This window comes from Elgaria multicarinata, chromosome 2, assembly GCF_023053635.1.
Source record: "Elgaria multicarinata webbii isolate HBS135686 ecotype San Diego chromosome 2, rElgMul1.1.pri, whole genome shotgun sequence".
Classification (NCBI taxonomy): domain Eukaryota; kingdom Metazoa; phylum Chordata; class Lepidosauria; order Squamata; family Anguidae; genus Elgaria; species Elgaria multicarinata.
The window spans coordinates 134,134,452-134,152,158 of NC_086172.1; the positions used below are offsets into that span (position 1 = coordinate 134,134,452).

At 39.6% G+C, this 17,707-nt stretch overlaps 1 protein-coding gene across 1 annotated transcript in view; it reads left to right on the forward strand.

Annotated features, from left to right (window-relative positions):
• FMN1 (formin 1) overlaps positions 1 to 17,707 on the forward strand; it is a 145,923-nt gene that overhangs the window by 27,585 nt on the left and 100,631 nt on the right. The window contains exon 3 of the mRNA XM_063117745.1: positions 775 to 836. Within this exon, the coding sequence (XP_062973815.1) occupies positions 775 to 836 (62 nt within the window). The remainder of the gene's footprint in view (positions 1 to 774; positions 837 to 17,707) is intronic.

A 17,707-nucleotide genomic window follows, 5' to 3' on the forward strand; every position in this document is an offset into this window, starting at 1 on the left:
TGGCGTAAATGTAGAAGTGCTGTTGATTTACATAATAGCATTATGATACTTGTGTTGGGTGGCTGGTGTGTGTAAAGAGCCCAGTCCACATGTATATGCAATGTGTGGAGCAGGAAGTGGAGCCCGCCTATCAGCCCGTTCCTGATATCCACATGCCTCTTAGCTCCACTGCCAGTGCATGTTGCCAGCAGGGCCTGGACGCATGCACCTGCACAAATGTAGATCAACGTTCTGCTCAATGTGCAGACATCAGGCCTATAAGCACAGTCCCATCTTTCACTTCCTGCATTGCATATACACACACCAGCCACCCAACACATACAAATACACATGCCTGCATACTGCTCACCCTGCCCCATTATACTCACAACACTCCCACATGAACGCCACTCACCTAGTCATCACATTCTTACAGGGAGATTATTTGATAATTGCTGAGCAAGGGAGGGGAGACCTTGTATCCACTATCGGCACATATGAGTTTATTAAAATATATAAATATGAATTTATGGAGAAGATGAAAATATTTGTTTGTGCAACTATGGAAGTCAAGAATACAAAATAAAAGGTTAGAGCAATTAATAAGCAGTAATAAATGGGAACATTTTATTGACCTGATCCAATCTTTAGGCTTCAGGATACTGACACAAGCACAACTTGACTGTTAGTTTCCACTTCTTTGGCAAAATCCTGTGACGTCAGATAGGGTGGTGTTATCAGACATTCAGTAATTTTAGTACCATTGATCTGACATGCTGTTTTTTTTCTTTACAGAATACCATGCTGCTATATTGCAGTTAAAGAGGGAGCACAAAGATGAAGTTGAAAAGTTGAAGGTAAATATTTCTGGTTATTCAAATCTATCAAAAGGGGTTTTCTTCTTCTTCTTCAGAATGTTATACAAATTAGTATAATGCTGTATGTAGTTGTTATACATACTTTCTATTAAAATACTCTTTTAATCTTCAAAATTTGTCAGATATAGTTCTGGTTAATCATGCTGATACAGTTAATAATTCTTATACACGAAACTCTGTTACTTGAAAGAGGTGACAAGGGAGAATGCAGATCCACTTTGACATTCTTCTGTCCTTGTGGAGTGGCTCATTCTATTGAAATTAATGAGACAATCCACATGCATAAAATTAGGGGAATATGAATTTGCATTCACTATATTACTGTCTTTGAGTAAGTTTCACTTGGCTAACAGTTCAGTTCATCTTAGTTTGGAGAAAGAACATTTCAGTTTCTTCCCTGAGAATTGAAACTGGAATGAAATAGTCATCATCGTGTTCTCACTGATCCAACTATCATCCCTAGTCAACCAGTTTTTGTAGTGCTCAGGGAACTTGCACACTTGTTTGATCAGAGAAGACAATGGCTTAGGACTCAGTTCTGTGAAAAATAGCAGAACCCATGTGGTGTTTTTTCATATCCATGTTAGAATATGCATTATAACCTAAACTGTTTGCAGTACTTCTTCACATTGTCCATTTCCTGATTGTAGTTAAATATTTCCACCATATCATGATGCAAAAGCCAGTATCTGTGTGCATCTTTTTCACACCTGTCTGTGAGCATCATCACATGGGAAGAAATCACATTTCCTTACCGTCGCTTCTCTGCCCCCCGCTTTTGTCCCTCATTACTTCTTCTTTCTTCCCTGAGGGGAAAGAAGAAGTAAACAAAGATCACGTGGCCCATTCAGGGGGCATTTTTATTGTGGCACTTTTCTTGCACACAGCAGGAGATCGCAGCACATTCTGTATTTTTTTAAAAAAGATAAAAAGGGGTCTATTTTGCATCTGAAAAAGGCGCAGAAGGTGGACATCGTCTAAATGATGCGCACACATCTGTAAGTGGTCAGTAGCAAGTGTGTGATAAAACGCTCATCTGATGAACTTTTGTATGTCCATATCCAGCAGTATTCCACATGTTCAGTGCTAGATCATTCCCTTTGGATGAAGGACTGGACAGTACACCTCATTTTAGATATACTACAGAATTTGGAAGGCCAGATCTTTCATTCCATGCAACTCCATCATCCCTGACCATTGGCCATGCTGGCTGAGGCTCATAGACATTGGAGTCCAACAGCATGATATATATAACTTTCTCACAGAAATGTGTTTTCTCTATTCCCCACTAGAGGTCAGTTTAGTATCTCTTTTTCCCCCATGATGAAAAAATGTACCTTGCACTGTTGCTTCATACTTAATTTTATTTGAATGCACACACATACATATACGTTACAGTGAAAACAATTGTGCATATTGCTCATGCAATTTAACTGTAGCTGCCTTGTCCTGTATCCAGGCCCATAGCCAGAATATTTTTGTTGTGGAGGCACTAAAGGAAGGGGGCAGAGCATCAGTGCAGACTATCCAGGATCTAGACTGGCTGAAGAATGCTCGAAGTTGTAAGACTTTGTTCTGTCTAAACATGGAGAGGATTGTACCCCGAATTGTATTAAATATTAATAAAATAAAACATTTTTAAAAAGAATGGCTCATTAATAATTATCCCAGTGTCTTTCTGGATGCTAGGAGAAAGTTTTCTACTTGGTGAACATTTGGGTAGAATATTGCCAGCACACTTCCCCTTACATTTCCACAAGTAACAGGGGTTGTTGTTGTTGTTGTTATTTTAATGAAAACTGAAAATTCAGAGAAGGGGTGGGGCTCTCCCCAAGCTCCCCCGTTCTTATTGCATAGCTTACATCTATAAAGGATGTCTCTTTTAATTGCTGTAATTCGATGGAGTTGGGCGCAAAAGGGTTCCAGTTTGACACAAATGGTATTTCAATTAGAATGGCTCTATTTTCATATAAATGGTATTTAAGTGGGCTTATAAGATGAAAGTCAGCACAGCAAAATTCAAAGCAGCCTGTGAAGAAATCTAAGTGGATATGGGCGGAGAATGGGAGCTGTGAATCAATGTTAACATGTACAAACACTGAAGAATTAAAAACATTCATCTTTGCTCCATACATATATGAATGGGTTCTGAATTGCCAAACTGTACTTTTGGGCTCATAGCATGGCACTCACTGAGGCTGTAAATCTATAATTGACAAAGTATTGTGGTACGTTCAATACTACCAAATTCATTATGGAATGATCTCCCTGATGAGGATCGCTTGGCGCCAACATTGTTATCTTTCAGGCGCCAGCTCAAGACTTCCCTCTTCTCCCAGGCATTTAAAGGCATTGAACGCGAAGTTTGTTTTTTAATGGACCCCAGAACTGTTGTTTTAAATGGATGCTGCTGTTTTTATACTGTTGTTTTTATGTTTCTGATGGTTTTTAAATTTTGTATATTTTTAATGTTTACTGTTTTTAGCTTTTGTGAACGGCCCAGAGAGCTTCAGCTGTGGGGCGGTATATAAACGTAATTAAATAAATAAATAAATAAATTATTGCCGAAGCTTTCATGGCTACCCCTCTGGAAACCTAGGCAACTTACTCCTATGAACTCACAGAGGCTTACTTCAGAGTAGGCATGCCCAGGATGGGTCTGTGAAAATCCTATGGTGAGTTTACATATATATTTTTTCCACAAGACACTTTCCACATTTTAGTGGTTTATGTGATTATTTTATTGTGGAATAAAAGGAATTAAAAGGAAACAAAGTAAAATCACACCTTTTTTTCTTCCATTGGAAAAGTTATCAGCTCTTTATAGAAAGAATTCCAAAAATGAAAAGGGAGTGAGGGAGGGGAATTGTGTAAATTCATTTGTAAATGCAGCGATAGGAGTCAAGGATGTGCATTGGATTCAGCTGAAGCCCAAACTGAATTAGGTCCCTTTGAACCATTTCTGGTGCTTCCAGAGGCAAAGTGGACTTCCTGCTGAAGCAACCAGAACCTAAGCTGGAACCTGCATGAGGGTTTTATTCACAATTCAGCTTTGGAAAGGCAGACAGTCTGTCTCCAAATATAGTGTCTTTGGCTTTCTTTCTCTAAATGCAGAGTGGGAGGGAATGGATGGGTGAGAGGTTGAATGATTTACAGTTCCACCTTCTAATCATAGGGCAGAATTTACCAGGGGTTCTTAATCAGAGCTTTTTGGTGTGAGATAGTTAAGCTTTAAACTGTTTTCCAGTCATCATAACTCCCTAGTCCTTATATCTATCCTTCTGGAAATTTTCTTGCTTGGTGTCAGACACTCAGCTTTCTTTGCAGTCAAACAACCAAGTAGTATTTCCAGTCAATTACTTTTATTATGTAAACTACATGCAATTGGCATTGCCTCAGATAGTATCCTCATGCATCTATTACAGACAGGCATTTCTAAGAGGCTTTGCATAATACAGGATCATGTAGACTTCAGATAGTCACCTGGGTTAAGGCACCATGAATGAGAGTTGCTGTGAAACTGCCATTGGCTACTAAAGGCTTCACTTCTCAACTTGAGTGGGCTATTAAACCCCAATCTGAAGGTGGCCTTTCCAAGGGGTTGCCTCCCTGCCTATCAGTCTCTTGGAGCATCTCATGACCCTCCATTGCCCCTCTTTTTCAACTGGTATCTAACCCTTATTCCTATCACCCCCTCCTTATCTTTAGGAGCCTGTGTTCCCATGGATTCACAAGCCCTGTCCTGGCTGTGATCAAAACGATTAGGCTGCAGCTGGGCTTCCTCTTCTCTGACAGTGATATTCTCATTGGCCTCCTGCAATGTTGGTTGCTCAAGAATGTCTTTCACCTCTGCCTCCCCATCTGACCCAGAATCTGTTCCCATGTCTTCTTGGGGTTCATCTGCAAAGGTGCTGGGCCTAATCCCTACACCTGGAGACACCTCTGTGATGTGTGCCATATTTATACAAATTTCAAAAAATTATAATAATGGGGGAGGGAAGGGGAAAGGAATCACTCACCCCCTCCCCAGGACAACCTGAGGACTCTCCTTCCTGCACCTATTCTTCTGAAACTTTGCAGTTTTCTTATGTACAACCGCCTTTATCCTATCTATAAGGAATAAAGGGGAATAAGCCCATCATGCTTTTGGATGGCCTCAAAACCTAAAGGTTGCTCTTGCACAAAACTTCCTGTGGCGATTCATCCAAAATGTGGCAGGGTTGAGAGCTTCAGAAGGAACAAATTCCATCCAGGTCTTCCAAGAAATTTTTTAAAAAAACCTTATTGACAATTCCATTTTTGAAAAATCAAAATGAAAAAGTGGGCAGCACAAAACCACTGCGCCTATTTTTCTGATATTTAGCGACTGTAATATCCCTGTAAGGCATTCCTGTGCCTGCATATTTCATCTGCTTCTGACACATAGACAAAAGGTTATAGCCATTTTTTTATTTCCCATGATAGACAATGGGAGGCATGACGCCACAAATTTCCGAATCTTGAGTTGGATTCGGTACCTGAGTCGAAGTTGATAGTCGCCAAATTGGTCTGAGGAAAATTCACCTGTATTCCACCAAATGGGGTGGAGGAGTTGAATCTTCTGATCAGTGAACTCCTGTGATATGAGTTATTGGGAAACTGGCAGTCTGTTCTGACAGAGATTTACTTGGAAATATGTCCAGCTGGGTTCAGTGGAACATATTTCTGAGAAACATGGATGGGATTGCGTATAATATATTTTAAAGTATTCAGGGTGGGGGAATACTAACTGCCTATTTTAAAAACAAAATAGCAAAGCTGAATAAAGAACATGAAATACTACTAAAATCATGGGGTAGATAATCTTGCTTACAAATAAAGGATTCAACTGCTGGTGCTTTTTCGCTTAGAAGTAAGATTCAAAGACTGCAATTCTAAGCACATTTACGAGCTAGTAAGAGCTGTTTTGCTCAGTGGAAATTACTTCTGAGTAAACATGCAAAGTATTGCACTGTAAATGGGGAAGGCTTCTGATTCTTTTGGTGAATCAAGTTTGGTTTCATTTATGGTTTGTATGTAACCAGTTTCATCTTTGGTTCTTAAATAATGATATATTTTTTTACCTTGGAGATAGTGAATATGGTTATTGTTATAGTTATTGCCTAGTTATTGTTTTCCCCTGAGGTTTGGATTTTGCCAGATGGCATCATGCTTCCAGAAGCATTAGAGAATACTGTAAATGCGTTCTGCTTTCTACCTTGATTTTTTTAAAAAAAAAATCTAGAAAAATAGTATCAGAGAGAGACAGATTTTGGCTAGTTCATTGTATTTTAATGTTGGTTTTGCTTTGTGAGCCATCTCTTGTGAGGTGGCTATATACACCCATCATTCACTCATTCATCATTACTCGTTCTTGGTAGCCATTCTACACATGGTGATCCTTGTTGAAACTACACAGTACCATCAGTTTCTCTTATAGCATGGCCATAACATTCTATGATAATAATTGATGAATTTTACAACACTTCTATTTTACTATCCACCTTTAGTACAGACCTTTTTTAAAAAAAAATGTTGAGAAGTTAGTATGTTACGGTGGACTAAAAAAAGAAACCAACCCAAACCCAATGATCTGTGAAGTATGTTTATTTTGAAGAAAGGCCCACCCAAGCAAACATTTGTTCATGGCCATAATGGGAGGTTATCTTGGATTCTCTCACAGTATTTTCCCTAGCTACTCCCAAATTGCTGGCCAGTTAACTAGAGAGGCTGTTAATTTATGTTTGTCCAAAAGATAAACCATGGACTAAGCCACTTTTCATTAGCAGAAAGATGCTTGTAAAATGCCAAACATTTCAGTTTTCATTTAAAAGAAAAAATGGAGTTAGTCATACCTTCCAACTGTTCTTGTTTACCAGATACAATTTCTTTGCCTGCCTAGTAAATCAGTCTCTATTTTGTGCTCAGTTTGGGGTGATGATGGGGATGATTTCTAGACACACACACACACACACACACACACACACACACACACAGTTTAACGTCTGAAATGAGTGGAAGGTGGAGAAGGGATAATATATGTACACCATCTTACAAGTTCTCTGGATGCCTCACCAAGCAAAACCAACATTAAAATACAATAAAAACAATAACACTACAACATGATTAAAGCACAGATTATAAACTGAGATGCCCAGATTATAAAATATGTATTATTTAAAAGGACTGGGCAATGGAGGCTGGTGACTCCAATGTCAATGGGGTGGTGAATCCACTCTGGGTTTCAGTCAGAAGCAGCCAAAATGCTAAAGGAGCTTCTGCACCTTGGATAGCTCCCTTAGAATTCTGATTGAAACCTGGAGTGGATTTACTGCACCACTGACATTGGAGCCACCAGCCTCCACTGGGCCTGGGTAAATAAAAGTTTTCATCTGGTACTGTAAAGATCATAAAGATGACTCCAGACAAACTTCATGGAGAAGGCTGTTCAATACCCAGGGTGCCACTAGCAAAATGGTCCTCTCCCTGGTGGGGACCCACCTCAACTCATTAGGTAGGGTCTCTTGGAGCAGAATCTCTGAAGTAGGGCTTAAGGTTCCTCGTGTATGGAACTTGTGCATATGCATAGAAATGCATTCACATAAAGCGAAATGCAAGTGTTGTGCTTTACAGAGACAAAGCTCTAGGGTGGCCAGATGCAAAAGAGGACCTTTAGAAGTTGTGTCAAAGAGGAAATTTCAGCAAATGTATCTTGCATGATGAGCTACACGTGGTGAAATTCCCTCATCTGCAAAAGTATTAAAGGTGCAAGAATCCTGTCTTCCTTTGTATTTGGCCACCCTATGCAAAAGGGGCGAGCTAATAAAAGTTGCTGATTGTGGGAATGTGAAGTGTGGGAAATAACGAGGCGGACACAAAGTTGGGATTTAAACAGGGGCACATTTATTAATAGATCTGCAGAAAGGGTAAAGCTAAGCAGGCAACTTCTCTAATCCGGCCTCATGCCATTGTTTTATCACGCGAGTGTGGCACCTCAACATTTGCCATCTCCCAGGCTTCCCCTTTTGGGGTACGGAGGCCTTCCGTGTCACCCCCCTTGTATCGTGGGGCTCCGAGTGGGTGAGGAAGGTTGGCCTCAAAGGTAACCTTTATCACCGCCAGCTGGGCCACAGGGCTCGCAGCTGGGGAGCCTCAGGCATTACCGATCACCGCAACAGTGCCTCTGAATGCTCACCAACCCTAACCCGCTCAAGATGCCTGCACATACCTGCCACAGGGAGTGACAGAATGTGTGTGAACTGCAATGGTTAATAGGTGCAAAGCAATCCATTATAAGATTAAACATTCTATAAACTTGGTATTTATTAATTTATTTTAAAAACTGGTTATATTCAGTTTACTAGTACACCCTGCTTCAGAAGCCAGTGCAATATAGGCTTTTGCAGAGTAATTGAATATAATACTCAGCAATAAAAGAAGAACCTTTTACAGTCTGTGTGGGTTATGTGGGCTCAGGCAATTATCTTTGGTATCACAAGCAACAAAGCAATGAAGAGTGAAATTTTTGGAGGTTATGCATATCCATCTGGTTTATTTAAGTAGCACTTACATCTGGGTAGAGATATACAACCCAAGGCACACAACTTGCTCTTAGATGCCAACTTCAGTTGTTATGCCAGCGGTGTCCTTACTGGAAAAAATTAGACCTGGACATAGTCACTCATGTTTTATCACCACCAGGGTGGGTTACTGTAATGCCCTTTACATGTGTCTGCCCTTGAAGATAGCCTGGAAACTTCAGTTGATCCAGGATGCTTAGTGTGGGATCAGTTCCTATTAAGCCAATGTTGTGGTTATGCTCTTTTGCTTTTAAGCACCCTAATTTCTAGTTATAATTAAATCAGTATAATTTGGCCTTGTGGGATACATGCTTCCCTACGTCAAGAAAAAAATTGGTTAACGTGAGCTTTGTTCAAGGACAGGACAGAACCTGAGTAAAACAGCTGGCTTGGTATTTCTTATAGCTGATGAGGCCCCAGGATGTATGTTGATTTCAGAACCCTTGATATATGGTAAAGAAAATAAAAGGATGCAAGGCAGCGAACCTGGCTGTTTGGCAGAGTTTGGAAACAAGTTGGTGAATGGTTTTACGCAGCACTTGTCCCAGCAAAATGGGTTGGAGGCATTGGAGAGTAGTTTATGGGTTTTAGCAACTGTCCATGGCTTACTAGTAAGGTCGGATCTAACTGTGGTGCTCCACTGTACTATCAGATTCTGACAGTAGTAACAGTAGAGAATCTCCCCTTTTAAAAAAATGTCCAGGATCCAGACTTCATGCAAAGCTGCTCCCCAAATATTAAGCATTCTGTACAAACAACACCTTCTACCTCTAGGCTGCTAACACGGAGCTGGTATTTTGGTTCGAAACACATCTTTGTCTGGTGTGCGTAATCAGAACTCATTAGTTACCTTCTTGATAAGTTAACAGCCTGATTGCATGTATGTTTATTTAGAAGTAAATCCTCCTGTATTCAGTGGGGCTTACACTGAGGTGAATGTGCATGCAGTTGTAGCCTAAGTTATACAGACTGGTGTTAATGTATTACGGCTGCAATCCTTATTACCAGTGCAAGTCTTCTGGAATATTATCCACTACTTTTTAATTTGTTTAGAAATGCATTTTCTTTATTTAAAAACATGCCAAGCAGCCTCATTTATCCACATTCCATACCACTTTTTTTTTTAAAAAAAAAAAATCCAAGGGACGTCACCAGGCAATTTTATCTCTAGTTATTTAAAAAATTAAAACCCAGATTTCCCATGCGTGCAACTATTTCATTATTAATACAAATATGCAGTGTGCGTGTGGTTGTTTTGGGTATTTCGTTAAACGTGTCCAGCTGGTGAAGACAGCTACATTTCCCCATTTCTTGAGACGGAAAGGGTTAGACCCAGGGCAGATCTACACCAAGAAGGATATAACCCTATGAAAGCGATTTGAAAATGGCATGTGGAATGTTTCATGGGCCCCAAAAGTTGTCAATACTGTTATAAAGCAGCAGTGTAAATCCTGCAGTGATGCCCTGTCAAGAATGGAAGAGTCTTGGACCCAAAAGAGACTTCTGTGAATGAAAGTGTAGGTAGGTGGTGAAGGGTGGAGTGGGAATTTTTGCCAGTTCCCCTTTCCTGCTCCCTTTCCAGCTACTCATATACTGTTGTGGAAAGCCCCCAATACTCTTGGAGAAAATTGGAGGCAGGAGGCTGCATGGGAAAGGGAAGCTGAGATCCAAGATCACCCAGTTCCATGATCAGACTGTGTTCACAGAACTCTGGATCCAAATCAGTTTCTATACATCAGAAATAATGGGTAGAGTTTAGTAATTAATAATAATAATTATTATTATAATAATTCTTTATAACATTCTCTTCTACTAAATCTACCCATACAGGGATAATCATAAAGTTATACAATATAACAATAAAAAGACAATTTAACAAACAATTTCTAAAAGCAATAACGAATAATATATCATACAACCAACACTAAAATAATAATAATAAATAAAAAATCCAAAATCCATATTAGGACAATATCTTTAGGGCAATACCAACCAAAATGTCACAAACTAGTGTGCACGAATTTGATTTTTCAAGAATTCTTCAGGCCAGGTGGTAAATAACTCAACGGCAGGGGTGGGGGAGGTATAAAGCTGGCTTTTGAAGCTATGGAGTCGTCTTAAGATGGGACGAGGTAGGAACCAGCAAACATTAAAACTGGGATCTACTTAGAGCTACGATGGTTTCAGATTGCAGCTAGGCCTGTAACAAGGACAGCTGGGATGAAGAAATATGCAGTGGTTTTGAAAATGTAACATCTTGCTGTTGCCCAGATGGAGGACAAGGTTATCCATGGCTTGTAGTCCTTATCACTATATACTACCTCTGAACACTAGTTGCTGGGAAACATGACCAGGAGAGTGCTTATCATGCTCATGTCCTGATTGTGGGTTTCCATAGGCATCTGGATGGCTACAGTGTGAACAGAATGCTGGGCTAAAAAGTCTTTGATCAGATCCAGTATGGCTCTTGTTATGTTTTTATATAAAGTACAAGCTATACTATATGCAGAAAAGTTTTATTTTGTGTATGTGCTAATCATACTTTACAGGAAATGTGATGACCAGCTTAGGGCACAATCCTATTGGATCCACCCTTGATACTCGTAAGCCTCTCAACTCAGAGTCTTATGAGGATCCAGGGCAGAGTGGGAGGCAAGGCAGAAGCAATCTTCACCTCTGCCCATTTCCTGCTCTGATTTAGCTAGATCGGCTTTTTCACCCATCTAGCAGAGGCATCAGGGAAGGGGGAAGAAAGGAGGCTGACGAGGTGGGGAAGGTGGCTGACAAAGCTTGGGGATATGGCATAAGCTGTTCCCTCTTCTCCCTTCCTCTAGGAATGTCCTCTTTCCCTTCCTTTCGAGGTCAGAAAAAAAACTTCAGAGAGGCATCTAGTGTGGTTCTCTTCCCGCAGGCGGGAAGGGGTCAGAGAGCTCAGACCCCTGGGTATGATGTCAGAGCATTGTCTTTTACTTTGGATCCAAGAATCCGAAGTATCCTATCCTCCCCCCCCCCATTTCTGTCTAGGGCCCATAGAATTGCTCTTAATACCTGGATTCTTTTCAGTGTTTTAGTCTACTATTTTAGTTATTCAAAAGTAATGATAGGGTATTTTTGAAATATTTAAGATTTTTTAGTTGGGATATTATAAGGTATCCAACTTTCCCTACTACTTTTCAGTATACTGAAATGCTCCAGCTGGTTTGCCTTTTTGTAAGCCAAGCAAATTGTTTGTAATAATGTTTTTGGCAATAGAGTTTGATATGTATAATCAACATGTAAAACAGAATTAGAACTAGTTTAGAAAAGCAGTAATCCCTAACCAATGCAGAATTTTAAAGATATCAAAACAGCATTTATTTGAAGTATTTAAGGGATTCAGCCATGTCTGAAATTTGACCTCAGTGCAAAAGCTTAGTGTTTGTTGTTAATGCACATAGGATAAGTTGTACAAAACAGACGCATTTTCTAGGAAGGTAATGATGAGACCACATTCTAATGTGCATGAAGACAGCTTGTGCATGAATGCAGAATTCTTAAATTAGCTTATGGTGTTTCTTGAAATGTGGTTGCCTGGCTACTATAAAACTTCCACCATAAAAATTCTTTGAAAAATCTGAATGGCACAGTTACAGCAGAACCCTGTATACGGGCAGTGCCGTTCTGCAAACTCAAATAACTCTAGCTGAGCTCCATCAAATCATTCAGTTGTGCAAGTGACTGCCCATTACAGCTTGGGGCCAGTTTACCTGAAGAATTGTCTCCTCCTTCCATATGTATCTGTCTGGACCCTAAGATCATCTTCAGTGGTCTTTCTCCCAGAATCCCTGCCAAAGTAAGTGAGGTGGGTGGCTACCAAGAAGATAGTCTTTTCTTCTGTGGCACACCAGTTGTGGAACGAACTTCCCAGAGAGACACCTGGTGCCTACATTGTGCTCTTTCCAGCACCAGGTGAAGACCTTTTTATTTTCCCAATCATTTTAGTTCTTTAGTTATGTTATTTTAAAACTGTTATTGCATTTCAAATCTCTGCCTTGCTGCTAGGTTTTATTCTGGTTTTTATTTTTGTTTTATACTGTAGTTTTAAACTTATAAATTTTTAGAATGTATTATATGCTGTAATTTGTGGTTTTAATTGTTGTTGTCCGCCCAGAGAGCTTCGCTATTGGGCAGGATAGAAATTAAATAAAATAAATCAATATATAAAACAAGATAGACAGAAGTTAACTCGTTGCACAACAGGTTGTGCAAGTGTAACACACAACTGCTTGCACCACCCTGTTTATACAAACATAACTTTAGTTGGATTCTCTTTTTGAGCATAGTTAGGAACCTAGTTTCTCCTAGCACAACATCATTTGTGCTAATGGTATTTATTTATTTAGCTATCAACTGCATTTCTAAAATGCCCAATAGCCAAAGCTCTCTGGGCGGTTCACAAAAATTAAAACCATAAAGTACAGCTTAAGTATAAAACTTAAACCACAATGGTGGGAAGACGACAACAGAGTAATCATGAAGTGGGAAGTGAACCACGCTGCATCACAAGGTTCCTGGTCATGTGACAGGCGTGTGTGTTGTGGTTTAGTTAATTCTCTCCACTCCGTAGTTACCCTAACCACCCTTCCCCTGGTCACATGTGAATAGGCCCATTGAGTTAAGTAGTGCTTACTTCCAGATAAATATGCATAGAACTGCAGCCTTTGAAACACTTAGCTGAATATTGTAGTCTTTTATTTTTCTCAGTGAGTTACTCTTCAAAATTGCTTGATCATTTTCTAGATTTTCATAGGAATTATCCCTTTGGAATTCTTAATAAAAGCCCTGAAAAGAGCACACTTAATTGCCTCTCTCTTTTTTTAAATCTGAAACTTGAAAGAAAGCTTGCTTATACCATTTACATCTTAAACATCTAAGAAACATCTTTTGTTTTGCAGAGGGGATGATTATATGCACAATACAAAGTTAGGCCCTACAACAGTACACTGTTTATTAGCCTTGAAGAAATGTACCTAATGGCAGTGTAGTTTAATAGTACTTATCCATGCTGAGTATGTTGCTTTTTGTCCTTTAATAAGAGGAAATTCAGAACGAAATCTCACCAGTTGCACTGCATGTTCCAGGTTAAGTTTCTATTGAGCTCAGCATGCACATGTTGAAGGAAACTTGTACTGTGTATGGTCAGTGGAACGCAATGGCAGTCCAGAGCTGCAGCTGAGGTCACCAAGGGTTTATTACTTAATTTTACCTAATGAGCTGTTGCACCTTTTCCAGTGCTTCATGTGTTGTTGCTGATGAAGGTCTCTCAGCTTGTGGTTCATCATAAATTCCACTCTTGCTTGAAAAGTATCAGCCCATGGTTTCATTTGCATGTACATGCTTACACATCTTGCAACCAGCACACAAAGATCTGAACCTTACACCTGATGAAAATATTCACAGTACTTCTCTTAATGCTAGTTCAGCATATTTCTGTGAAATATAAGGCTGGTTCACACAAAGAAGCCACTACAGCTAGTCAAGACGTCAGCTAGTCTTCAGGATGTTTGCTGTTCTAGTATCCCATGAATGTTAATTAGCATAGCTAAGTTAGGAAGACTGTATTGCCAATTACTGCTGTTGAGAATGGTTGCTCTGCTTTTCTACATTTGAGCTTTGTGCACAAGCAGCACTGTTTTGTTGTATTTTGTCCCTACTTTTTTACCATATTTTTCTCTGTGCCCATGTATATATATTTAATCTGCCTGCTGGGGATAACACTTCAGGCTACTGATGAAGTGGGTTGCAGTTTGCAAAAGTTTATGCCATAATAAATCTGCTGGCCATTAAGGGGCCACAAGGCTATTGTTTTTGATATAACAGAGTAGCCTTACTCAGACATTTGATGCTGAATGTCTGAGGGAGCTAGAATGCGTAGGCTAACTCTGCCCCCTATATGACATGCGTGCTAGCTATGTCCCCTCACCAATATGTCATCACTAGTTTGAAGAGGCCTACATGCGTATGGAGGTCCATGTGTAAGGCTAACTCCACAGGAGTGGGAACTCAGGTTGATCAGTGTTCCCATCCCCATAGAGGGAACCTTAAATGTCTACATCTGCATACTCGTAGGCCCCCTTCAGGCACCAGGCACACATCGGCTGGGAAGTGGAGCTGGCACATCCCTTAGTGTTTGTGTAGACAAATGCACAGGAAGAGATATCTCTCTGGTGTTTCTTCTCATTCTCTCCCTCCTAAAGTCCTGTGCTAGTAGGAAGTTGCATTCTAGGCCTGCTCCCTCATCTCCCATCTGTTCTGGGAATTGTGGAAGCGCTTGTTGGCACATCTGTGAAGAAACCATAGCAGGCCAGATGTGACCCTGAAGCTGTGAATTATTGGAATAGAGGGATCAATTTGGATTATTGGTGCAGCAGCTAGAGAGAGAAAGAGAGTCCTTTATTTGCATCAGCCACAGGCCTTCGCATTTAAAATGAAATGTACAAAGTATAAAAGCAAGATTATACTTGACCAAAGTTACCCACGTTGCGTTCTGAAAATTTACATCAAGTACAAATGCCAAGATTAATACACAGTCATTTTCACATGAAAATAAATATATTAATAAACTCCTGTTTAAAAGAAAGAATTGTGTGAAATTAAGACTGAAAAAATGGTAGAACTTATTTTAATAGCACCTGCTAAAAATGTTGCAACATAATCGCTCCAGGTTATTTTGATCCGCAAGAAGAAAAGACATGGAAACAATAACTGACTGCCCTGGAATAGATAACAGTAGTGGAGTAATCACCTCTTTCCTCAAATCTCGGTGGAAAGTGCAAAATAAAAATACATGAACTACTGTTTCAATTCTCCACATGGGCATATGTGGTTTTCCAATGGATTCTTTTAAATCAGTTCTGGAGTGCAGCTGATGGCAGTATGTGTAAGTGAAAGCTCATCTATATTTTAAAACTGTTAAGTTTTGCAAATAAAGCACCGATGTGTCAAAAAGAAAAGATGGAAAGTGATCATACCATAGACAGGATTTTCATTTAGCAATCTGAGAGGCTTTTTCCACCACGTATTTCTGGTGGGCTGGCCATGACCCTGTTGATTAAAAAAACACATCCAGGTATTTGAAAACTAACTTGTTTAATTAACTGTTTATCTACGGGGCCTGTATTGTCTAGAGAACTCCACAACCTTAGTTTTGTTATAATTCACACCTAGGTATTCTTTTTGGCAGTATTCAGAAAATGCCCTCAACAGTCTTTTTAAGCCCAGTTTTGCTTGAGGAAGAAGTACAGTATCATCTGCATACAGTAAGATGGAAATGTCTTTTGTAACTAGTTTAGGGGTGTAAAAGGCTGGAGATGTTAGATTCTTGACAACATCTTTTACAAATTAAACAATACAGGGCTAAAGTACAGCCTTGCTTACCTCCTTTTGTGGCTAACACAGACCCTGTAAGCTGTACATTTGTGGAACATCACACCTTCAGCCAGGTATTATTATATAAATGTTTAATTTTTAAAAAGAAGTGTTTTATATACAGTTGAGGAATTCAATTTGTCCCAAAGCCTTGTGCGAGAGATTGAGTCAAATGCAGCTTTCAAATCAATAAACGCTGCATATAGCACGTTGCCTGGTTTTGTAGCATATTTATCAATTAAATGGGCTAGTACAAACCAATGGTTTGTGGTGGATCTGCCTTGTCTAAACCTGCTTGCTCATCAGCCAGAATAGCTTTCTTAGTTATCCAGTCAATTAGCTTGTTGTAAAGATGGTTTGCATACAATTTGTTAATTACATATAACAAACTAATTGGGTGATAATTTGCTGGATCAGATGTGAAGGCCTTTTTCTGAATATAGGGACAACTACCACTGTGCCCCCTAACTCTGGGCAATAGCCCCGTAGAATCAATAAATGAAAATACTACCCTAGAAGAGAAGCCCACCATTAGTTTTCAGAAATACTGGGGGTAAAAAGTTTATGCCTGATGGTTTGTTAATTTTTAGCTGAAGAATAAGAATTTTAACCTCAGTTTAAGATACTGGCGGGCAGCACAGCAGCCCCCAGCTCATGGAGAAAATAGCCACTATGGAAAGAAATATTGGACTTTGTAGGCAGTGCTTCTCAAATATTTTAAAGTAAAACACAGTTTCAGACTTATTCAAACTTTTGAAACCCACTTTAAACTAACTCTACCTTTCAAGCCTTACAAGTTTATACTCTGTATTTCATTTTGCATTTTTAGTCTCTGGGCCTGCTCAGACAACATGCTAAGCCATGGTTAGTGGGCACTAACCCTTTTGCACCAAATGGTTAGTGAGCGTGTTTACACTGTTGTTATGTGTCCACCATGGTTAGGAATGGTTCACATGACACACTAAGTCGTGGTTCACGTGACATGCTAAGCCATAATGTTTAGTTCGAAATGATTAACCACCATGTTTTAGCGCATGTTGTCTGAACAGGGTCTGTGTGTGTGTGAGAGAGAGATTAATGATGTACGAGCAGCCAATCTTAATGATATGGATAAAATTATTTACCTACTTACAAATTCGTCTACATCTATTCTATTAAGCATAGCTAGGTTTGCAGTTAAAGCAGCTCAGCTTAATTTATTGCTTGACTAATTAATACTCTGTTTTATATTATACCTTGAGGTGTCTATTGTTAATGTTGATGATGTTGGCTAAAACCTATTTTGGTTGCTTAATAAAGATTTGGATTTTGTGTATTTCTGGTCTCATGACAGAAAAGAAGACCTGGAAATGAAAAGAAAGAGAAAAGTCCTTATGCTACCCATTGTGAAACATGTTGGGATCCAGTTTGGGAACATTGTCCTAGAGTGTAAATCCCATTGAACAAAATGGGACTTACTTTGAAAGAAAATTGCATAGAGGATTGGCTGTCAGGTCTTTAAAAAAGTAAAAAGAAACATGCCAAATGAAAAATGCTGGTGTGTGTCCACAGTATAGCTAGCTACTCTTGTTGCACTATCATTACAGGGAAACACAGGAGTGTTTCCCTGTGTTATAGGCGATCAGTGAAAAGAGCATTCCACCATGTTAAGGCTGAAATTGGGGGTGGGTCATTCTGACGTTCATAAAATGGAAAATGTTTCACCAGTCTTTCTGAAACGGAGACCTGCCAGAAAGAAATGCTGGTTTTACATACCCTGCGTGTTTCAAGAAGATTGGTGAAATATTGAGGGCAGTATGGCAGTTCAAAGTACCAAAGTGGGAAAAACCTCTCTGGCTCAAAATG